General features: G+C 32.9%; 4 protein-coding genes across 5 annotated transcripts; 2 read left to right on the top strand and 2 right to left on the bottom strand.

Annotated features, from left to right (window-relative positions):
• The first annotated feature begins 3,329 nt into the window (after positions 1-3,329).
• Positions 3,330-14,860, top strand: LOC135151692 (uncharacterized). Its single transcript, XM_064090749.1, has 13 exons — positions 3,330-3,835; positions 4,914-5,066; positions 5,177-5,389; positions 5,479-5,568; positions 5,673-5,786; positions 7,658-7,927; positions 8,520-8,676; positions 10,248-10,325; positions 11,168-11,268; positions 11,816-11,986; positions 12,904-12,978; positions 13,322-13,429; positions 14,146-14,860. The coding sequence occupies exons 1-13, from the start codon at positions 3,440-3,442 to the stop codon at positions 14,473-14,475; spliced, it is 2,256 nt and encodes a 751-aa protein (XP_063946819.1). The 5' UTR covers positions 3,330-3,439; the 3' UTR covers positions 14,476-14,860.
• A 598-nt stretch (positions 14,861-15,458) lies between these two features.
• LOC108211426 (uncharacterized) lies at positions 15,459-17,214 on the bottom strand. Its single transcript, XM_017383025.2, has 3 exons — positions 16,970-17,214; positions 16,762-16,883; positions 15,459-15,922 (listed from the first exon to the last, which is right to left on the bottom strand). Exons 1-3 carry the CDS (start codon positions 17,103-17,105, stop codon positions 15,599-15,601), a joined length of 582 nt encoding a protein of 193 aa, XP_017238514.1. The 5' UTR covers positions 17,106-17,214; the 3' UTR covers positions 15,459-15,598.
• Positions 17,215-18,411: 1,197 nt separating this feature from the next.
• On the top strand, positions 18,412-19,255 carry LOC108213369 (uncharacterized). Its single transcript, XM_017385157.2, has 2 exons — positions 18,412-18,639; positions 18,956-19,255. The coding sequence occupies exons 1-2, from the start codon at positions 18,476-18,478 to the stop codon at positions 19,089-19,091; spliced, it is 300 nt and encodes a 99-aa protein (XP_017240646.2). The 5' UTR covers positions 18,412-18,475; the 3' UTR covers positions 19,092-19,255.
• Positions 19,256-21,232: 1,977 nt separating this feature from the next.
• Positions 21,233-22,349, bottom strand: LOC108213784 (indole-3-acetic acid-induced protein ARG7). Of its 2 annotated transcripts, none has more exons than XM_017385574.2 (2): positions 21,589-22,349; positions 21,233-21,488 (listed from the first exon to the last, which is right to left on the bottom strand). In XM_017385574.2, exons 1-2 carry the CDS (start codon positions 22,049-22,051, stop codon positions 21,478-21,480), a joined length of 474 nt encoding a protein of 157 aa, XP_017241063.1. In that variant the 5' UTR covers positions 22,052-22,349; the 3' UTR covers positions 21,233-21,477. The 2 variants fall into 2 exon arrangements, with proteins under 2 accessions (XP_017241063.1, XP_017241062.1); XM_017385573.2 differs by having other exon boundaries at positions 21,233-21,491; positions 21,589-22,347.
• Between the last annotated feature and the right edge of the window lie 2,768 nt (positions 22,350-25,117).

Raw genomic sequence — 25,117 nt, 5'->3', positions numbered from 1 at the left:
TTTGGGGTGTTAAAATTATCCGGTGTACACAATTATTGATATGATAAATAATAATAAAATATTCATAAAATTGTTCCGAAATTCTTTCACGTAAATCCGTACACCAGATGGGAAAAGTTAAAACACGAAAGTTGTTCAGAATATCTCGAATAACAAATCGGCGAAACTTTCTCGGAAGCCCCCCAGGGTTTAATTATCGAGTAAACGGGTTTTAAAATCAATTAATAATAATATTTTATAATATACTTAATTAAATCCTTAAATCAAATATCAAATCATATAGTAATCCATAATTTGCCAAATGAGTGCCTAAATTCTCCATATTTTGATCTGATCATATAAAAATTATAATTTAACAAGTCATAACATACATAGACAATCATTCAACAAGTCACTTAACATATAATTCACACTTAATTCACATAATGTTCACAAATATTTACGTACTGATATAAATAAATACACGTCGAAATCGCGGATATTACATTAATGGTTTCCTTGAAAAACAAATTCAATTTCCTAAAAAAAGTTGGATTTTGAAAAGAAATTCGTTAGCTGAATTTCAGGCCTGATTCTGGGCTGCTCCAGTTGGATTTTGACTGCTGGACCACTTTGGACTTGTATAAAATTCCAATATCTTCGCGTGGGCTGTTGAATCGCACAATTCTGACGTCCAGAACTCAAGTTATGGCCCGAATAAGATTTGCTTCGCAGGTAGCCCATAAAATCTGAATTTTCATTTGATTAAACCCAAATAAGCCCCGATTATTTACAAAATACTAATATTATAGGAATAAAATCATATAAAAACATATATAAATATATGATTTATATCCCCACACTTAGTGTTTTGCACGTCCTCGGGCAAATAATATAAATAAAACTAACACCTATTAGATATACACCACTTCCGTATGTGAACAAGCCCTTTAAACCCCTAGGCAGCCCTAGTGGACGAGTAAGGTCTCGTGAGGGACTATAGTGAATGTACCCACAAAATTCATATTTTTTTTCTGCCAAGTCTAAAGAATGCAACTAATATGAATGCAAACTAAATGGTTATGCATATATTCTAGTTATGAAAGTATTAACCTTTTCAACATATAATCCTCAGAATATGCAACAATCAAGGAATTCATATGTAAAAATTGTTGGACGTACAATAAAATTTTTAAATTGTGGTCGTCGCTAATCTGATCTAACAATGGGGAAACCATATGTGTTAGATATAGACTTCCCACGAATCATATGCTAGGGACCTGGACCCATATATAATATATATAATATGAAAAATGTTTTTAAAAAGGTTTTTCTAATTGTACAAAATGAAAATTCAGTGCTCATATATAGCACGATAAAAATTTATTTAGTAAAAATTAAATTAGTAAATTATGTTATTCAAGTCAAAAATAGTTATGAATATACAAGTAATTTTATAATTAATTTATTCAAATAAATTAGTTGGCAAGTAATCAAATTTACTTTCGTATGTCTTAGTATTTTTAAATGAACATTTTTATTATTTTCTTTATATTTTTCTCTTAATTTTGATCTATTTTAATGAAAATTAGATATATAATAAAACAATCAATTAGAAAATTATATTTCTTTATTTTCTCCATAAAATTGGTCCAACAAGAAGTGATAGAAAAATGGATTAGTACATACATTAAATTCGAAAAGTTAAAAATATAGGACTTGTATTTCTCATCATTCGACTTTGCTCCATTTAAAACAAAAATTTTAATTCATTATTCGATAACAGAAGCCGAAACAATCAAATTTCATTTTTTTAGATACTTTACTAGCGATATTGAAAACTCAAATTTCTTTTCACAAATTTCTTTTTTAAAACTCAAATTTCTTTTCACAAATACAAATATGAATTTTATTTTGAATTTTAATTCTGAAAATTTGTACTTTATGAATTATGCCATGCAGAACGACTAAAGATTATAGTCGAATACAATTATTTCAACTCCTTTTAGATTGAAATCATCCTACAAAGTAAGAACCACAAAATCTGGGAGTATATTTTCGTAGAGATGCAAGAAAGATGAAAGATAACAGAATATGAGATTATGGTTTCTTGTAGAAGATAATGAATGACAAAATGAAGAAGCAACTCAATTCAACATCTTTTACTCCTTTTTACTGTAATCCTGTAAGGTGAATTTATTTTAAAATATGTCTTACTGTTTATAATTGAAAGTGGAAATTTTTCTTTGCATTTTGTGATCTAGATGCGCAGATCAGAATCCACTACCTCAAAAATCGTCAGAAATTTTGTTTTGTTTTCATGATCTAGATGCGCTGATCAGAATCCAGTGTCTCAAAAATCGAATCGAGCTCTACATAGTCAATTATTTTTTTCAGTATATTAACTGAATAATATATAAATAAAATATATTAGGTATAATAAAAGAGATATATTGCTGGTATATTTTTTTCAAGGCCGCAGGAGATCCAGACCCATTTTTATATGATCCTTCGATAAAAAAATCATTCTCTTCATAAAAATAAAGGAGGTAGAACCAATAAAAAAAAAATCGATTCATATCTGGAGTTGAATACCTCATTTAAGAATTATTTTTGATCCAATCCGTAGGAATCAATACAAAAGGCAAATCTCTTATGATACACCAGATCCGGCTCGGTCATTAATAGAGTGAATAAATCTGCCATTTCGTTCATATGCTCGTAGATGAGTTGTATCATAAATACAATAGCCGCATCACGAATTTCTTTCATCCAACAAAATTAATCATCTAACCAAAAGATGCGCCAAAATATCTCCGGACGTTTAGACAATAATAAGACTATAAACTCTGAATAAGAAAACCCAAAATCTCTTTCCATAATCCTGAAAATCAAAGTAAGCAAAGAGAAACATAAGAATGATAATTGAAGTAGAAAAAGTATAATATTATGAGAAAAAAATAATTCCAATTATGACATATAATTCCTGACAAAAAATATAACATTTTTTTTAATCGAAAAAAGAAAAAAACGATGTCAACAATAAGAATATTAGAACTTATAAAGAATATGAGACAATTAAATAAAATTATAATTTCCACAAGCACTAAGATATTCATATTTCATACTAATCTTTTCTTGTCGGAGCAAATAATCTTAACAAAAGATTTTATATTTTATTTCAGGAAAATGAACAAAAGAATTTATCAAACTCTGCATGAAAAAAATATAATACGAAATATATTACTAATATTTAACCTCTAAATTGCAAAATACTGATATTAAAATATAGACATGTTGCCGATATTTTGTTCACACAAAAATACAAATCATTTTGGTGAGTAGCCGTTGGGCTCCCTCCCTCCCCAGTTTTGAAATTGAAAAATTGGGGCTATAATAGAGTGAACACAAACACAAACACCTTGCAAGCAATTGCATCATCATCAAATAAATCCCCTAGATGGCCGACGAATTCACAAAAGCCGTACAGGATGGAATCAGCCTCTCAAAGCGTTTGAATCTGGGCAAGGGGCGATCAGCGGCGCCACCTAAACCTATGTCACAAATGGACAAGTCCTCTCATCCTCAATCGTATCTGCCCACGGCACCGATGATATACGCTGTCATTCCTGATCCCTCGGTTGTGGATAATCCCGATATTCCCAGCTATCAGCCTCATGTCCACGGCAGGTGTGATCCCCCGGCCCTCATTCCGCTCCACATGAATGCCGTATCTGTCCAAGCTCATTGCTACTTAGATACAGCCTTTGTCACTGTTACTGCTTCCTGGAGGCTTCATTGCGTTATGAGAAACCGTCACTGCGATTGTCGATTCGCCATTCCACTTGCTCACGAGGTACATTTTATTAGTTTCTTTCTGTGTAAATCTAGATACTATAAACTCGGGTTATTATCAAAATAGTCACTGAATTGAGGGCTATGTATCTAAATCTTGATTGTAGTTAACGGGGTCTCAACTGCACGACTCTAGTATAGAATAATAACTGACCCGTTAGTCAAGGTTGTTCACCTGACAGGAGGAGTTATGTTGCTGACCTGGCATCTGACTAGGTGAAACGTGGCTTGTGCTGACCTCCATCCTGGATCATTATAAGTTCAGGAAGTGTTTATCCTTGCTATTTTACCACACATACCGTACTTGTGCTTTGGATTCATCGAAGCAGATGAAGAACCTCCTTCTTGACTTGTCATGATACTAGCAACTTAGGAGAAGAAGGAATTGAAGTTATGTTACATAATGATTTTGGGGCTTAAATTCTGGTACAAGAACCCTAACTCCAAGTATATATACTAACATATCTGTAGACATATACATCACATATATACAATGTATAAACCACATATGACAACAGCTAGCCGTTACAATCCAACGTGTCCAACGGTTACGAGCCACATCAGCTATCCGTCAAGTCAAATGACTTTGACTAACGGGCTAGTCATTATTATATACTAAAATGGTGCAATTGAGATCCCATTAACTACAATCAAGATATTGATACATAACCCTCACTTCAGTAACTACTTTGATATATATCCCATATTAACTCTAGGGTAAAAAATGAAAATATTCGATGATCAAAGAGCACGAGAGTTGTTAATTGTTGTTTAGTAATCATGTTAATCTGGGTTTGAGTAAGCTTAATACTATGTAATTGTGATAATAGGAAGCTTGCTCTGATTTATAATTATTCATATAGTGTGATGCACAGTCCTTTTACTTCATATAATTACTTAGTTTCACACAGAGTTTGACATAAGATTTATAATCAATATTCATGACCTAGGGGTTCAAAGACTTTTGGAGTTTTTATTCCTTTGAACCTGCAAACTAATTGTTGGCAAATTGTATTTTCCATCGTATATGAGTAGTAAATGTTGTCTCATTCTCAATTTATGATCATATTGTCCAACAGGGTTCAGTTCTAAGTGTTGAAGTTGATGCAGCCGGTAAATCGTATTCTACACAACTGATTTCAACAAATGAAGAAGTGGACACAAAAAAAGTTGCCAAACCTGAAAATGGAGGATTTGTAAAGCCCCACATATTTACCTTTACAATACCCCAGGTACTGCACCGTGAATTCTTTAAATTGTTATACTTCTTCACCATTTATGAGTTTGTAATTAGTTTTCTTCTCAGTTATTTACAACCATAACATTAGGCATCATCTTGTAGGTCGATGGGGGTTCCAACGTGTCAGTTAAAGTAAGGTGGTCACACAAATTACAGTATCAGAATGGCCAATTTAATTTAATTGTACCATTTAGTTTTCCCTCATTTGTCAATCCAGCTGGAAACAAAATGTCCAAAAAAGAGAAGATACATCTTGACATTAACTCTGGTCCTGGAACCGAAGTTGTTTGTAAGACGATTAGTCATCCTCTAAAGGTGGTGAAGCTTCATTCAGATATACGTTTGTGTAACATATATTATCTTTAATTAGAAGATACTGATGTGGTACACTTTTCATATTTCAGGAACTAAGACGTGATGGAGGAAAGTTGGGTTTCTTTTACGAGTCACAAGTTCTTTCATGGTCAACTAGCGATTTTATCTTTACCTATGGGGTACTTCCTATCTATCCATTTGCTATACTGTTTTTTATACCATTAAAAGGCATTCCTAAGGCATAACATAATGCTGAAACTTTGATCCATCCATATCTTTACAGGTTTCAACTAATTCTTTTGCCAATGTGATATTGCAATCACCCTCAGTTTTTGATATTGACAAAAGGGATATGTTCTGCCTCTATATGTTTCCAGGAAGCAAATTTAGTAAGAAGGTCGGTTAACTTGTTAGTTATATTTGTTTCTATTCCTTATTTTGTGTACCTTTTCCCAGACGCATAAAGCTCCTTTGATTTTTGTGGGAACAGGTATCCAAATCTTCTTAGTGAAATACAGTACTTGATATCAATGTACATTAGTACCTAATACAGAGCTAATGATTGACAAAATAGAGAAGCTTTGGCCAGTGTTTGAGGATCGGCGTGTCCTCAAAATAAAGAAGAAATTAGACAATAGGGCATTTTTATTAGTTGAGAAAACACACATCCATAATATAGTTCTGTATAAATGTGGAAAATAGACATCGAAAAGCATCACCAAATGGATTGTTTCATTGCAAGAAAGCACACAAATTTGGTTAACATCGTGCATCTCAGACTGAAAGTAATGGATTTTATGATCAGCAAGTGTCAAGAATTAGTTGATTCCTGAACTGTTTAGTGCTATTTTTGGTGTTTTCTGTGTATATTAGCAGAGAAGATAAGCAGAATAGAGCAAGAGAGGTAGATTGAGATAGACTAAGAGAGAATTCAGATAGAAAAGTTAGAGATTAGGCAGAGGGAGAACAGAGAGTAGAGGAGAGAGAAAAAACCCTAGTGAGAGAGAGAGAGAGAGAAAGAAGTGGTGTAAACATTCCATTTCATATAATTGCATACTATTCAAATGACAATACAATTGACTATTTATACTACTTTGAGTCCTGTAACAACTCAATCAGAAATGAGGTAAGTACCCCCACATATACTACTACTATTATTAATACATTGTCACTCAGTCGTAAATGACTTAAGTGCCCCACATATACTACTAATATTATTAATACTTGTTCATTACTACTCGGAATCTGACAGCTAGTATTTCTAGATCTGATTTATTTAATTTAAAAAATATGAAAATTAAATAAGGGGCAGTCTAGCAAGTTGTATATGTGTTGCTCAGAAGAAGGGAATTTGGTTTAAATATTAATTGGGCTTTCGAGACGGAGGATAATGGAATTTGTACACAATGAGTGAATATTCTAACCTTTTTATGCTATAGATAATATGTTTTACTGTATTTTTTTGTTTAAAGCAGCATTAGATTTCTAATTGAAGATATACAGGGAATTTTGGAAAAGCATATGTTTTGATGGTCTCTTTAAATTTTGGTCAGTTGGGAAGAAAAGGGGAATTCAGACCATTTGTTAAGTTTTTAGCTAGTGAATGTAGTTTAGGTTTAATATTTGGCAAGTCAAGCAGCTTGTTTAGAGTTGGTATGTAGTGGCTCTATTTAATTTGAATATAAAGTATTTCCAGATAAAATTTTTAGGTGTCGTGATGAGCATCTGCCTATGGGCTAAATTACTAGTACTGTCAAATATCTCAAGAGTTATGCAAAAACTTCAATCAACAGAATTAGAATTATACAGTGTTCTTAGTATATTACAAAGCCTACCACAGTTCATGTTGCATCCATCGTTGACATCAATTGTATAGCAGGAGATGCCTATATCATTAAGAGAAGTTGCAATTTAATGTTAAGGCCTTTACAAAGTCACATGCATAAGGGTTAAGTTTCCAAATCTTGCTCATAATAGGAAGCATGATTTTTTGATGTAATGCTGATATAAGTTTCTGAATACCTCCTTTTAATGTTGACCTTCTATCCTTGGAATAGCCTCATAATATTTGATAATATCTGCCCATGCATATTTTATCATTGAAGCATAGATAAAAATAAGCAATTTACTGAATTAGTTATGTAAAAGTACATATAATGAAAATATACATATTTATAGTTCCTTCTTTTCTTGAAGATTGTTGATGTATACCAGATATTTGTATTGTACTTATAATTGTATAGCTTGGTCCTCTATATGATCATTTAGGTGTTCAAAAAGGAAGTGTTATTTGTTGTCGATATAAGTGGAAGTATGCGGGGAAAGCCACTTGAGGATACAAAAAGTGCAATTTTTGCTGCACTCTCAGAGCTTATCCCTGGAGATTCATTTAATGTCATAGCATTTAATGATGAGGCTTACTTATTCTCATCATCTCTGGAGTTGGCGACTAAGGAAGCCATTGAGAAAGCTACTGAGTGGATTGGGATGAACTTTGTTGCTGGGGGTGGTACTAATCTCTCGCTTCCCCTTAATAAGGTCCAATTACATTTTCATTTACTTTATGTTCAGATGTTGGGCATATTCATTTTTTTTTTGTTTTGCATCTCTGATTTCATCTTAGTCTTGATTGCTTTTTTTCCGTTGTTGTCGACAATATCAACAACATAAAGTTGTAAAATAGATTATTTGATGTTTACTTGTGAACAAATCAAACTAACTTATATATATAAGAAGGCGAAAAGGGTGTGGGGGACATTTCTTTCCACCTCACACAACATATACTTCTAAGATCTTACATAAGTCAAATTTCAAATATTTATATTACCAAGATGAACTGTACCCTTGCATCTGAATGCTGAATCCTTAATGGCAATAGTAAAATTAATGAAGTGATATTGACATCTCTAAAAAAATTCTCAACCTAGCTTACAATCAGTAAAGCCTTGAAGGGAGCTATGACATGCAGTATTTTGTTAAATCATGATGTAGACAAATACAAACACTTCAGAGTCATTGTCGATAAAACATTTTATTGGTTAATATACAATAAAATTACATAACCATGTTCTACATGCTAGTATTTTCAATGTTTTCTTCAGCTCTAACAGAATTTTTCTCCGCTCCGTAGGCTATAGATATGTTTTCCAGTACTCAGAGCACCTTTCCTATCATTATTCTTATCACTGATGGGGCTGTTGAAGATGAAAGAGACATATGTGACATTTTGGAAAGTCATATGACAAAGTCAAGATCACTACACCCTCGTATATATACGTTTGGAATTGGTAAGTTTGTAGATACATTTAAAAGGTATCCTGTTTGGCAAATATATATCGTGGTTCTATCACTAAATTTTTTAAAACCTTCTATTGGTTTTATATACAAATATTTCTTTATTCTTGTCTTTTTTACCATCCGTGTGCAATTCTTACCAGGTCTGTCATTGCATTTCTGCTCGTAATTCTTATTATACCAAAAATAATGGAATTTGTCTTTTAAAGGCTTGAATTCTGATTCACTAATTTATGCTACGGTTTTAGACATCATATATATTCCAATTGTCTATTGTTGTCATTCTCATCTTATTTCCATTATTTGCTAATGATGCATGTACTTGAATATATGAAATTAGAGTGCAATATACCGAGGCAGTTAAAGGACCTATATAACTAGTGAGAACATCCATCACCATAGCGACTTATAGCTCCTACTTCTGAATGGGCCATTTTGTTATCAATACAGCAAATCAGTCAAGTTTTGAGTTTAGTTACTGTTACATACGCTTTCTATGGGCAGAAATATAGCATGAAAAAGAGAAGGAGTAATTGAGCATCTTCTTATTTTAATTGTTTTTGAATAATTCCCAGCTGTAGAGAGTTATGGAGATTAGGAATTTTTTTTGTATAGTATCAGGACTTTAGTTGTTTTTGTCAGTCTTATCTTTATGTGGTCTTATCTTTACCTTATCAGGTAGCTCCTAATTTTGGGAAGCACCTATCGTGATCCATTATTTTGTTAATAGCCATCCATGTTTTATAAAGGAGGTTACAACATAAAATTGAAGTCATCAATGAAATTTCTGAGTAAACTAGTTTAAAGAGTTAGAAGTCTCATTACTAAAACATCTGCAGCAAATTAGGTTCTTCCAAGATGGAAGAATGTAGCCAGGGTTATTTCTCAGCAGACAGACCTGTGATGAGATCTGTATCCCGGGGCCCTAACAGTTACACACACATACACCCCATGCTACATATATAAACCAATTTATCAAGGCAGTACCAAAGTTTTTTGGTTGTCTGAAATACATCTAAACTTGTATAGGCATAATTGATAATACTTTTGGTAGTTTGTCCAGCTTTCCTGCTGCATTACGCATGTCCCAAATATTAAGAACAGTATTATATAATTATATAAACAACCTTAAAACCCAAGACCTCACATCCATTACCAGACCTATACAAATACCAAATACCATTACCCAATTAAACAAATGGGATTGGAGAGACTCAAACCAAAACCCCTTTTAAACCGAGCTCTGATACCATGTTAAGTAACCAGTCGATTTAAAAGTCAAGAAAGGCCCCAACATAATCTTCTACTCTTCAACAAACACTATAGCATAGTACAACTCCTTATTTTGTAGAACAGATATTTAGATATGTATGAAATTGTCCATCACTATAATAATATTTGTAATACTGTTTTACTTACTATAATACTAAAATAAGCATGCCGAGAGATAATTTATACTACTGTATCTTTAAAAAAGCTATCCAGGTTCCTTTTTTATTGCAACTGCAAATAAGAAATTCATCTCCTTTGATCTTTTAAGTTGAAATGACGTCTGAATATGTAGGTTCCTTCTGCAATCACTACTTTCTGCGGATGCTTGCGGAAATCGGGAGAGGTCGCCATGAGGCTGCTTATGAAGTAGGTAAACAGCCTAAAATCAAACTTATTCCTCTTTTTTATAATTGGATGATGAGAAGAACACTTATTATGTGTTGAATTTTGGTAAATATGTCTTTTGTTTAATGGCCACAACGAAAGTCAGAGGTGGTGCAATATTTATTTTTTGCTCTAGATTAAATATTGACCAGATATGTATTGGTTTTAGTCCCTGGACCATGCCAGCTTTCCTTTGCCTTATCATCTCTTCTAATGGTAGATAGTCTCCATTGTGGCATTGACCAGGAGTTATTGCTAGATTAGCTAACAATGTTCACACACTAAATTATTTTCTTTCTCTCTTCTTTCTCTTCTCAATATGATGACATTGTAAAGCTAGATTAAATTGGAAAATAAGAGGATACCTATGGCATTTCTGTTTCAGTTAGACTATAAATACTCATCAAATTATTATTTGAACTTATTCACCATTCCTTTCCTTTTGATAATATAAATATATTTTGAGTATCATTTACTTGTACAAGACGTGTTGTGGTAAAATAGTTTAACATATAGTTAGAGTGGATATGCTTCTCTTTCACAATATGATGGTTTGCAATGTGAGTATTTCAGTAGAGTGAATCAAACTCTAAAGGATCATCAGTAACCTTAATGTTACCTGATGTTAGATGCTTCTTAGTTCACCCACTAAAATATTGGTGGAAAGGGGTTGCTTCTCCAGCTACTGTTAGTGCTTAAGAGCTGTACTTCAAACTTTTGTGAGTATTTGAGGAATTAATATGCTGGGCCACATACAATCTAAGGTGGCTCCTTGTGATTCCTGTTTGGCAGAATATGGTCTTTTTACAAATATTTTCTTTTCCCCAGATTCAATCGAAATGCAAATGAAAAACTTCTTTAGAAAAGCTTTGTCGACTGTCCTCGCAAATATAAGAATTGGAAGTATGGACAATCTCGATGAGCTTGAGGTTTGTGCTTTAGTCAAACTTTCTTTTCATATCGTTTTACTTTATATATCACTTAGTTTCCTTATTCCCATCTATTTGATAACGCACAATCTTCCACGCTTTCTTTCTAGATCATGTCATGTTAGGTATATATCGTGGATGACTGTAAACACATATGAAACTTAGCAACTGCAAGAAAACGAGTTTGTGTAATCAGGTCCTTTTTCGAGTCTCTCCACCTCCATTACAGATATCAGCAATTTGTTGAAAACGTACCATTTTTTTCCTATCCATGCTACTCTGCAAAAAACTATACATAGCAACTGCAAGAAAACAAGTTTGTGTCCTCCAAACTGTCATGTTCGTACACGTCTTTTATATTACAGTGGACATCTTTAACGTAGTTATACGCCCCTCATATTTTTGTTCTACAGACAGATGTGTTAACCCAAATTTCCTGCATAATAATTATAGCAGATCCTTTTTTTTGAAATCATAATTTTTATAAAGATGAACTGAATCATCTTTAATTCCCATCGATTTCAAATTCTTACAATACTCATTGCAGATATATCCTTCTCGTGTACCTGACCTTCTCTCTGAAAGTCCACTGATCATATATGGGAGATACTGTGGTAAATTCCCCAATACCACCAAAATTGAAGGCATCCTTTCAGACATGAGTAAATTTACTATTGATGTGAAGTTACAAGAGGCAAAGGAAATGCCCGTTGATGAGGTACACTCCCCAACTAGTGCAGCATGATTTTGTATATTACAATGTTTGATTTGTTTATTTGAGGTCATCATATGGATTTGATTACAGAGATCCCCTTACTGTACCTTGCAAGCAATTACAGTTTTACTAGCTTGTTAAATGTTTCGCCACCAATTTGATGATGCTGTGATCACATAAATTTATAAAAACACAAAATTAATAGCCACCTGTCGATGACAGCTCCATTTTAAGGGTTCAGATAAATGTTATTTCATTTTGTGGCTTAACGAGTCATCTCATTTTGTGGGTTGACGAGTCATTGCAGTTTCCTATGAGGCTTAAGAACCATGATTACATGATTCCTTCATTTCAGACGTTTCATGGCTTGCTTTTTTATAATAAAAGACAAATTTCATGATAGAATTTTTAATATTTCTTTAATAAATAGACATGACAATAATATTTTTTTTTCTAATCATATAAAATATTTTTCTATAAATGTTAGGCCCCTCGCATGCAGGCCCTATGCGGGGCTTGCTAGTAAGGCGTTCAGTGTAAGGGTACCTAAGTTCTGGTAATAAGTTGAGGGGCTCTCTTCTGTTCAAACAAGTCATTTTATAATTTTCTATATGGGTTAAAGAAGTAGAGTCCATGATACCTCTACTTCACTAGTTTCATGACTTGTTGTTCATTGGTGTTCTCTCCTTTCAAATGTGCACTACTTCCCCAAATCAAGCTAAACTTCAAGGACAGCTAACAACAGAATTGTATCCAAGTAAAACAACTATTAATTTATTTTATCGTACACTAAAATTATGTTTCTGCATACTTCATTTCTGTAACCTTAGATTCATCTTGCGGTTGTATAATGATGTATTGGTTTTTCTAGTGTTTTTTTTTTTTTTTACAAAAAATCACTTCCATAAACTGATTGACAGATACTTGCAAAGCATCAGATTGAATCATACACAGCTCAATCATGGTTTTCAAAGAGCAAAGATCTCGAGATTAAGGTCTAAATCTTCACTCTTACAACTTTTATATTCCCTGTTCCAGTGATGCATATGGTGTACCATGTAGACTGTCAGGTTAAGTCGATCCCAGACAAGTGTAAGTTCCCCTTATTCAGGGAAGTTGCACTTCATATGGATCTGGTTACAGAAACCAGTCAATGGAAGCAATTACAGAAACCAAACCAAATGCAGTGATAAATTCCTACTCATTTTTGTATGATACACTTTGCCGGGTTCCCCACTTAAAATAACTGTTGTCAGTTGTCAGAATGTCACTGAAATTTTCCTCATTTTCTCTTAAAGTTTCATCCGGACTTTTTAAGTAGTTAACTTGCTCTTCCAGATAGCAGAGCTTAGTGAGCAAACTTCTGTCATTTCTGAGTATACCCGTATGATATTGCTTGAGGAGGGAGAGAAGCATGCGAAAACGGTGTCTGCTGAAACAAGAAAGGTATGGATAGGATCTTGTTGTATTATGTATCAGAGTAACATGTTATTGTGTATATAACATGTTATTGTGTATAATAACTACAGAGATAATATATACATCTATCACCTAGTACATGGTTGTGATACACTCACAGGTCTAGGTTGAAATTTTTGCCATTACAAAAAGAAACAAATTGTTTATTTTAATAATAGTCTGAAAGGTACATATTATTCGATACATTAGGAAGACATAATTATGTTAAATTCAACAGATTTTATGTATTTTTGGGATTTATAAAAGAAAACATATACGTGAAATTAAAAGGAGGTCCATGTCCAATTGATTGTTGCAGCCAACTGTCTTCACGGTTATTTAATGAAATGTTAGGGTCCAATAACCCTATATGCGCTTAAGACAACTCTTTTATGGTTTGATAAGGGGAGAATATTTGTTGGCAACAATTGATTGGGACCACCATCCATTTTAAAATCTTATATTTATCTATATGAACATATATTTACATATAAATATGATACAATACAATAAGATTTATTATAAAACCTAAATAAAGCAACCGTGCATGGATTGCGTTATAAGTAGTAAGCTTGTGCAAAGTACATTATTAAAACCCATTCACTGTTTATTTAGCTAATTGGGTACAGAACAGCCTACTAGGATGACCATTATGTATGCTTGTTGTCTTGACTGGCCAACTTTGTACGTGCTTTGTGCTGCAGAAGGGACAGCTACCTAATGAAGTTAATCGGCAAAAGCTATTGGTATTCCCCAACTCTGGTATTGGTTTTGGTAGCGTGTCTGCGACTGCAGCAAACTCACGTCCAGGAAGGGATGAACATAAATTACCTGAATCCGCAGAAATGTTTATTAAGGCAGCCTCTAACTGCTGTAGTATAATGTGTGGTCACTGCTGTTGCATGTGCTGCATCCAAACCTGTTCCAGGATCAATGACCAATGTGCAATAATCCTTACTCAGTTCTGCACTGCCCTCTCATGTTTAGGCTGTTACTCTTGTTGTGAGGCTTGCTGCGGGTCAGATTCACTGTGAAAAATTTGACATACGGTATGGAAGCACGCACTTAATTTACGTTTGGTGATTCTGCTGTGTTCCTGCCCTTGGGTGGGTTGATAATTGACTCGATGACTTCGATCAACCCTTCTAGCAGGGTGTCCATCAACCCGTCTAGCAGGGTGTCTGGAAATAGGGTAATGTATTATATAATTATTGTAGTTTAGGCTTAGGAAATGTAATGTACTCAGAATATCGAATCAAGTTTTAGTTGGAATCAACAACAAACTTAAAGAAGGTTGAATCCCTTTCTTTGATTTGTATATCTGGTTGGTTTCAAGACTGATGCTTTCTTTAATTTGTATATTAGGTTTCTCACCTTTGGTTTCTTTAATTATTATTAAGGCAATATAAATAACAGTTTCTCGCCTCTGAGTTTTGTAAAATATTATATCAACGCAATATAAATACTGGTTTCTGAGGGGTCCTTTTTATTTTTTACAAATATAAGTACTTGTTGTATGGAACTACACAGACAATCAGTTGGTATAATTAATATCTTATCAGGACAAAACATTACAGTGAGCAACTTAGTATAGAACTATAACACTACAAAAATGTTGCTACTGACTCAAAAAAAAAAAAAAAAAAGGATGTTCCTGACTACATTTATATGAACGATAATTCCAAACGTTGAAGTTAAAACTGTAGTGCTGAATGATACTACTTTTCAATTCTAAATTGAAATAAGAAGCAAGAATATCAGAAAAAAATATTGTATAACCAGTGCAAACATAAGAAAAAATAAGCTTCACACATATGTTTAATTGCAAACCTGCAAGTAAGCATGACAAATTCCTTGTTCACTTTATTTCTTTTCATTATCAGAACTACAAGTACAAATGAAAACTTTGGATAACAGCATTCTAATGGCAATTACGGTTGCAGAAACTCCAAATCCTCACTAGAAGCACCATTTTGGCATGGAGAACACACACGCAGGAATTAGTAATATTAGGGGATGATCAAGAATAGTACTAGATAGCACTCAAGTTTGCTTGTTTTTCCATAATTGTACAAAGGTTTTTCTTAAACGGGGATAAGATATACAACAAAAATAAAGTTCTGTTTATATAGAACTCAGAGCAACTTCAATCTCGCATTACCCAGGGAGGGTGAGTAATGAAACAAGGTCCCTGTGAGCAGGAAATTGTGAAATGAGATCAGAACCTTTTGCCAGTTCAAAGTCAACAAACTCAAAGGCTGGAGCACATGTGCATCCAACAAGAGAAAAGTGCTTCTCGGCATCTCTTGGTGGATTTTTCTCAACAGTATTGTTTGTTGTGATGTTGAAATCCTTGGTTGGAAATGCACCAAACCACACATTTGGCGGCACTGTATACTGGAGTACTTGATTCTCTTGTATTATATCAGATCCAAGTTCTGTTAACTTAACACTGCTATCTGCCTCATTCATCTCCACTACCTGAAAGAAAATGGTTTTGAAGAACAACTTTGATTTTCGTTCTTTCATAAACATCTATTGCAAGCCACTAAAATTGCATGGAAAAAATGAAATGCAAGGCTCAGGAACTGTTACCAACTAGAAACGTCTTTACCTTCTGCCCTAGGTAAATAACAACATGACATGCTTATAATGGAGCAACTCGTTTTAGTGAGTGGACAAAAATACCTTCCCAACAATCAGATTGCGGAGTTGGGTGGTAACTTGGAGTAGTGTGTCATATCTAGTCAAGCAAGCAAGGGTTTACGTTTTTATATTGATGAAAGTCATATTAGCTGTATTTCCCACACTGGAATCCAATTCCCCAGCAATACCAGGCAAACCTACTGAAATTAAAGGTCAGATTTATCTTTGCTACGACATGTGATCCCGGGTAGACAATCAAATCAATGAGCAGCTCTGTGTCTAAATTTAAATTCAGTACAGTAGAGGTGACGATACACACAAGGAGTGTGATAAAGTGCAGTTATTTGTTGGTATAGTGGTGAATGTGATACAGTCTAAGATGTATCCAATCAATTGCTAGGGACCTGTTAGATGGCAAGTTGTTTTCTGACCGTCGGATGAATATCCAACGGCCAGGATTATAACATTTTTTTAACACGTCTAGCACTTTTTAAACGCTGGATTGGTCCCATGCTTTGTGATTGAAAAGCATTTGGAAAGTTTTAAAAATTTATTATAAGCATGACCGCTAGATATTCATTCAACAGTCCAAAAACTCTATGATTAAAGTCGAAGTGAGTTAAGGTAATTTGTATATGTAGAAAAAGTGTATTGAAACAGAAGCAGGTCGTTACCGTAAGAGGTTCTCCCAAGTAAAAATTCCAGGTTTCCGAACATGGAATACGATGGAGGTGAGAGACATTCCCAGATGGCATCAAAAAGTATATATTTGTACTCACAGCACGATCAACTTTATCTGCAAAAATGTGAAATCGGAAAGGAGATGTTAATGAAGAATGAAGAATAGCGAGAGAAGAGAGAAGAAGAAAATAAGAAACAAACATTGACAAGGAAGATGAGATCTGGAGAGAATGATGGATGTGTCCCTGAAAGTCTCGGTGAAGAAGCCGCCTTCTGGATGGGGTTGGAGATTAAGCTTTGCTATTATCTGGGAAGCAGCAGGAGCTGTGAAAGCCATTCTCAAGTCTCAACCCACTCCAATTCCAATCCTCCTCCGCCTGCTGCTGCCTAGTCCGTCGGTACAATTGAGTAATTTATTTCTTCACCTTTACCTACCCTGAACTTCAGTGTCCTTTAATGGATTGTTTTTATTTTATAGATTTTAATGAATTGTATTTGATTTTGATTTTGTGCGGATTTTTGATCAAATGTCGTAAAGTTGATAGGATTTAATCATAATAATTTAAAATCCCATGAAATTTGATAGGATTTCAAAAAACTTAAAATATACCGAAATATGCCATAAAATCTATCATTTTATGAAATCCAAAAAAATCAATCAGTATTTGAATAGCATTAGATTTTAATGGATTTTAAACAATCTCAATTGAATACCATCGAATTTTAAAGCATAATTTAAAATCTCAATTGAATATCACTAAATTTTGTAGCATAATTTGAAATCCCAATTGAATACCTCAAGTTTTGAATGGATTTCACAATCGAATACCAATTCAATACACCCTTCTTAGATTTTAATACATTTCATAAATGAAAAAAATCTTCAAAATCTCAATCCAATACATTCCTCTTAGACTTTTTATTATTCATATTCTCATTATTCATATAATAAGCGCACAATTTTTTTAAATTATTTAGTTACTGAAAAAATCCATTGATTTAGTAATTATTTTCCTCTTTAAATGAAACTTTGCTGAGCACGGTTGAATTAAGTGGTTACGAACTTATCTTCTCTCGTCCCGGTTCTTTCCTGGAAAAAATACTCATTTGTAAGGGTATAAGACATATTTGTCAAAAAAAAACAAACAAAACAACCTTACGACTTATTCAAAACAATTCCAATAAATCAATTATAGATTATTTTTTACTGAAAATTTTAATAGATTATTTTTAATAAATTATTCAACTGGAATTTTTAATAGATTATTTTTAATTTATAGATTTTAATGGATTATATCTGATTTTTTTGCAGATGATGAAGGTCGTATAGTTGATATAGATTATTCAGAATTTAATAATAATATTTCAAAATCTAATAGATTTCAGTAGGATTTCAAAAAAATTAAAATATATTGAACAATTCCACAAAAAATTCACTATTTTATTAAATTAAAAAAAATTCATCAACAATTAAATATTATCCGGTTTTGATGGATTCTAGACAATTTTAATGAAATATTATCAAATTAGCATAATTTATAATTATGATTGAATATCACTAAATTTTATATTATAATTTAAATTTGCCTGAATATAATGAGATTTTAATAAATTTTAAACAATTTTGTTTAATCCCCAATTCAGAGTTTGTGTTTCTGATAAAAAAAACCCGGAAGATCAGTGAAAGTTGAAACCCTAGCAAGAATAATGGAGGGATTGAAGAGAGCAGTGGGGGACGCCATGGGAAAGAGTGAATATGGAAGCAGCAGCAGCAGCAGCAAAGTTGTAACAGCAGCAGCCAACATCTCTTCTTCACCATCTTCATCTTCCTCCTACGACCGCTCTGCCCAGTTGCTCAACCGATCTCACAGGTTCACCTCCTCCTTTTCTTTTTCTAATTTACCATACTATGTTGTTTTTGGATGGGGAGGATGGAAGTGAAGTTTCAATTAAAGATTGAGTCGGTGCAAAATTCTTATGACGAGATTCGAGAAGAAATTAGCAATCGCAGTTCGCAGGAATGAAATTTCTTCGAAACATACTTCAAATTTCATTTCGTTCACTAAACGTCCATTCATCCTAACCAAACACGACATTAGTATTGGAGAAAATAGTATAGTTGCTTCAATTTGTGTATGATTGGATGAATGCCTATTATTAAACGCACTACTGTTTATCGAATCACAGGCAAGTTGTTTCAGTGTGGACCTGCTCCAAGTTATGTGCATTTTGCTTTGTCGCTGGGATACTTGTTGGATTTACGCTTAAGCGTCGTGTCCGTCGCTGGGCTTCCAGGCTTCTCAGGAGATTGAAGGATGATTAAGGTTTTCTCTACCATGTAATCAAGTACATTCTGTTTCCATTGTCAACCAACTGGATAAAATATGTTACATTTAGGTTTATATTTTGAATTTATCTTCTTGAATTCGACCACTTCTTACTTCTGGACGTTCATCTTTTTTCTTAACTGCACTGTTAGTTACTGTACACACATTTATTTAAGTATCTCAGAGTTGTTTTAAGTTATAGGTTACTACACCAAATCCACATTACACATTCTTTTTTTTGTCAGCCATAATTTTGTTTCGTGTTTTTGAGTTAACTTAATGTTCTTGAATCTGAATATCTGGCAATAAATGTTTGTGATTGAAATTTGAAATAGTGTTATTTGAAAGTATGTCATGAGATGAAGGGGAGGCCGTGAAGCAATATTAGACTAGTGTTGCATAGAGTAGACTTTAACATAAGCAAAACCAAAAGTAATCTTGCTTCAGTTCTTCAAGTACTTATTTTAGCCCAAATGGCCAAATCCAATTAGCTTTTGACTCTTTGGCTTGCTTGATTGTCACAGGGTTGCTATATAGAATTATGGACCTATGTGTGCATACTTATACGTTTAAAATTTAAATACATTTACACCTCACAGTCTCACACTGTATAATTGTTAAAAGTAAATTACAAGGTAGCAACATTTGAGTTTTAAGAACATATGCTTGCTTAGATATGTGATGAGAAGCGAACAAGGTAATAAAAACTGGAGCAATCTCCTACAAGGTTTTGCAAGCATTTAATTTGTAGCCTAGAACTGAACTAAGTGCCTGTAATAAACTTTATTTATTGATATAGTTTCTTTTATTTTAATAATTTTATTTTATTTATAATTTATAAATTTAAATTACCAAAAACTCAATTGACTTATAAGTAAAAGTTATTCAAACACTTTTAATAACTTATAAGTCAAGTTCACTTATCACTAATAATACTCTTCTTTACTTTAAGCGATAAGTCATTTCTTTTAGGTGAAGCCAAACTGCCCCTAAATTTGTAGCCTAGAACTGAGGATCACCTGGTACCCAGTCTCCTCAAATTTCTCTCTCCTTTTGACTTTTGTTAAGTAATAGTATTATTGACCCAACAGGAAAATACAAATTACTAGGGCATTCCTAAGGGAGAACAAAAGAGTGGAACAGATTCCGGCTCCATCAACCATTAAATAGCACAAAAAATTTGCAGCAATTGCATAAATACTAGTTGTCGCGGAAATGTTCAAAGCATTACTTGGCATTTACAGTTAGATTAATAGTGATGTGTTAGAGTGATCTTCCGGACTAGTTCCTCGAACCGAGGATTCCCAAACTTCACCAACCTAAGAACAAGGACGGAAGTTTTCAGGGCTGTGTTTTTATGCACATGGAACTAAATACCTTGTTTCAGGAACAAAGACCTTGTTGCCTCTGTAAAATTTGTTTCAAGTACCCCAGAATATGGTCCCAAATTGGTTAGGAAACATATCTCCACATAATAGGTCATAGCACTCTTTCACAGGAATAGATGTCTGCGGATTCATCGTTTTGATAAATGAAAAGTAGAATGGAAACTGTGCTAAATCTTGCAGCCAGATTCATCGGTGTAATGTGATTTATATGGTGTATAACTTGCAAAGATCTTGAGAAGTAGGGATAGAAGAAAGAATTTAGTCGCAGGGTTTAAGTAGTTCCACAGAAGAAACAGGAATGCAAGTATTGTGGTGTAGCAAAGGATTTGAGGGTGAGTATGTTAAGGATGATCAGTGCTCGATTTCGGAGTGGTAATGAGGTGAATTGCTGTTGTAGGATCACAAATACTTTTGACAATCAAGGAGGCAATGCAGAAATAGAACTATCGTATTGATAAATACTTTTGACAATCAAGGAGGCAATGCAGAAATAAAACTATTGTATTGATAGGTTTTTTCTTCAAATATACCATAGGCTCTTTTGTAGTTTTGTCTCATTTTTCGCTTAATGATATTTTACATTCAAAATTCTGGTTAAGAGTTGCGCCAACCTTTATTGTTATGTCATTGGATTATGGTGATGATAATCTCGAACTAGTCAGTCTTGTTACCTGTATTTGGCATATTGGCCTCGTTCTTTCTCCTTGCAACATTCTAAAGATTATAATCAAAAGCTCCAGTAGTTTACAAAACCAGAAAAAAAAAATTGCATTGACATCAGCAGTTCTAGCTGAAAACAATCACAACAGTAAACATACATATATATCCATATTCACCTGTTGCTCCTACAACATCATTTTCCCTTTCCTCTTCTCTATTTCTCGCAATTACTCGAGATATAAATTTGATCTGGTAGTCCTACACCAGAATAATATTCACTAGTCCAAACATAAGTTGTGGCTGAGCGGCTCTCTTTTCAATCCTCATTGCCTGTTCAACTATCAGCTGCTGAGTAATAAACAATCAGTACAAGATCAGATTCACACACGGGTCAACATTCACAAGTAAAAAAGAAGTAAAATTTCAAGTGAATGTGCGGACTCACCATTGTCATGAACACCAAGCTCCTTCTGATGATTCTCCATGCAATTTAAAAGATACTTGAAGGTCTCCGTCTCACAGGGAATTGTAAGCCCCCCGCTATGATCAAATCCAAATTCTTCCTCAACCTTCTCCAAAAGCCTCTTAAACAGGGGATCACTAAGATAGCTTGTAGGAATTATAAACCTTCGAAGCTCCGGACCAACATAAACAGCCAAGGACCCTTTTGGAACGCCTTGCGGTGGATCTAGACTTTGGCTGCTTTCGTCATCTAGATCAACATACACATTGCAGCCACTCAATCTCTTACTAATTTCTGGTGAAATGTCTCGGGTAGGCGATGGATTAGAAGAGCTACCATGATCCGCCTTGTGACCAATTGTTGGATGATGCCACTTGTGAATAATTTCCTTAAGCTTCACAATCTGTCGAATTCCATTCACCCTGCCTCCCCTCTGCTCATCCATGCCTAATAAAACCACAGCCTACCCTACTATCATGAAATTCAAGAAAATTGAGAAATTTTCGGTTTCAATTGCTATTATATTTCATCGGATCTTCTTTCACTCACGGCATCATTGTATACATTCAAAACATGAGAACTTTCACAGGCATTTCATATGGTTGATACCTATTTGATTTCAAGCTAACAATGATAAAAATATCATCTAGTATTTTTTGTGTGTATACGAATATTTTCAGGTTGAAGCAATCTAAATTTAACCAAATTGATAACTAATTTTAAACAGAGTTTGTTACAATGTACCCAGATGAAACAAATCGGATGGTTTAAATCAACTCAAATATATATGGACAGATTTAGATTTATACACATTTATATTAGTGTGAATGCACGCAGATCTTTTATACCAATTTATTGTCTATTCTATCAAGCTTCATCGTACATCAAATATATAGTCTCGATCGCCATCGGTATCATGAGCATCTCCGAAGAATTCTCTGAACAACCTCTTAACTTTAAATATGAAGAGCCAAGGCAAAAATGATAGCTCCAATAAGTTCTTAGAAACTCTTTAAAAATTTAAGAGTAAAAAACATCTAGTAGCTTTTAATTTTTATTTATGAACATAATATTAATTTCTCTTCAATTTTAACCTCAACATTTCATTCTTTTTACTTTCCCCCCTCATTTATATGAATAAGGAGCAAGTATAAAGAGAAGCATCGGAGTTGTCATCCTTTTCAATATCTTGATTCACTAGAATCCATATATAATATTATATTTTAAATAGTGATTTAAGAGTTTATTGGAGATACTCTGCATGACTAAAGTCCCCATGTGAGGAGCTTTTACATTATTAACAGGCATATTGAACAAATAAAGAGTAAAGAAAGATTATTGGGGAAATTTGCAAAAATATTTGTATTTTTAAACTTATTTTAAAAAATACGATGAAAGTTGTAACTGAAGTTGCAATACAGTTTATTTACAATTGATTTTCATATTAGTGGCATTACACACGAGATTGCAAATGAGGTTGCACCATATTTTTGAAAATAATTTTTACAGCTCGGGTATTTTCTAAAAAAGCCCAAGATTATATGTACTAGACAATGCACTGAATCAGATAACGCAGATCTAAGTCAACCGGACGGTCCGTGACAATGCACCGAATCAGATAGCGCAGATCTAACCAACCGGGCGGTCCGTGTCGGGCCTGCCATTGTCTGGTCCATAGAAGTACGACTCGTGACAGACATATGAGAAGAGGCGACCTGATCTAGTTTCGGGGTTTTTCTAATTTAATTGATTTTATACTTTGATTTAATTTAATCAAATTATTTATCTATCACTATATATTAAAGTTCAACCAAATGATAAAAACAACCATTTTAATAGTTGAGAAATTACAATTTTATTCTTATATATTAAAATTTTTCAAAAGTGTTGTCATCTTATTCCATATACTAAAATAAATGAATATTCTTTGACAATAAGAATCGAATCTTTAATCTCCCTGTCATAAATTTATGTCATAACCATTATACTACTATATTAACTTTGAAATTTTCTTTAAAGATCTTAGATTAGCCGCATCTTTAAATTTTCTATTTTTCTAAAAAGAAGTATATTTAGTATTTTATTAAATTTGTATTATTAAAAAAGTCATTTCTCCTAAAGAAAGAGTCTGTCGTTCATTTTTATAAAAAAAATAATTTGACAAATTTTCGTGATTATATATCAAACTAATTTACTTGTTTTTATATAAATATTAATTATGTTGTTGATTGTCATATTTATTATATGGATATTTTTAACTGTTATAATTATATTTTCTCATTCAAATCATTTTTGAATCATACTAACTTATCGAATGATACAGTTAAAAATATCATAACTATGAAATTCCATTATTGAAAAATTAAAGCACCAATATTATAAAATTGAAAATAATAATATCAAATTGCCTTTTTAACTCACAAGTATATCAAATTAAGTCTACTATTATATATTAAAGAAAATAAAGGGCAAAAATAGCCAAATAAAATGCTTGTGAAATTATTATCAATCCTTATTTTAAATATTATTATTTATAATTAATACTAAAAGAAATTAATTTTTGATGTCTTTAATATTTGAATCTTTTGAACTTATAAATAACTATAAGATCACAACTATTAAACTTCATTGAGGTTAGTTTAATTTTCAGAATCTTAACATCTTACTGTATCATATTTTTATTTTTAAGATAATATAGTGATTTTTTTTGATGCAAAAGATAATATAGTGATGATTTATATTATTTATATCGGTTTTTCTAATGTGTGCCCAAGGGCACATAATAATCACTAAATTCTATAAAAATGGCCTATTCTGATTGGTGGAGTTGATGTGAATGCAGGGGGCCATTCTCATTCATTATTCATCCACTAATCAAAAGAAACTATTTTTATTGGAGTTAGGGACTATTGTGTGCCCTTGAGCACACCATAGAAAATCCCTATTTATATAATATAGTAATTCCTCTTCATATTTTTAAACCTACTCAATAAAAATATTTTTTATATAAATGAGTGTGGATATGGAGTTTGGGTCTTCGCGATCATGGTTTCGATAGAAAAACCTATCATATATCCAAAAAATGTCATCTCGATTTACCGCATTTTTTAATAAAAAAGCCGTGTCGATATAAAGTATGGATATCGGGCAATCAAAGTAGTCTGATGTTTTCTCAAAACTAGTGCAAAACCGGTTATTATATATTATTTTTTTATTTAGAAAATTAGTACAAAACTAATTATTTTTGTTCCAACTTGGTTTTTTTCCCCTTAATTAAAAATTTTTGTTGCATGATTTGTTTGCTCCGTTCAAGCAACTTTTTAAAGTGAAGGCTGTATGAACAGTATTAAAAAATAAAAGTTGTTACAAGCAATGACAGTTAAACACCGCTATCTCACGGATTTAAGTTAAAGATATTTTTGTGCATAATCAATCCAAAAAAATTAGAATAAAGTGACAATGTAACAACATGATTATTTTTCAAAAAAAAAAAAAAAACACAAATAAAACT

The sequence above is a fragment of the Daucus carota genome, chromosome 3 (genome assembly GCF_001625215.2).
Source record: "Daucus carota subsp. sativus chromosome 3, DH1 v3.0, whole genome shotgun sequence".
Taxonomy (NCBI): domain Eukaryota; kingdom Viridiplantae; phylum Streptophyta; class Magnoliopsida; order Apiales; family Apiaceae; genus Daucus; species Daucus carota.
Note: the sequence above shows the minus strand (reverse complement) of the source record. Positions and strands in the feature narration are given on the sequence as shown.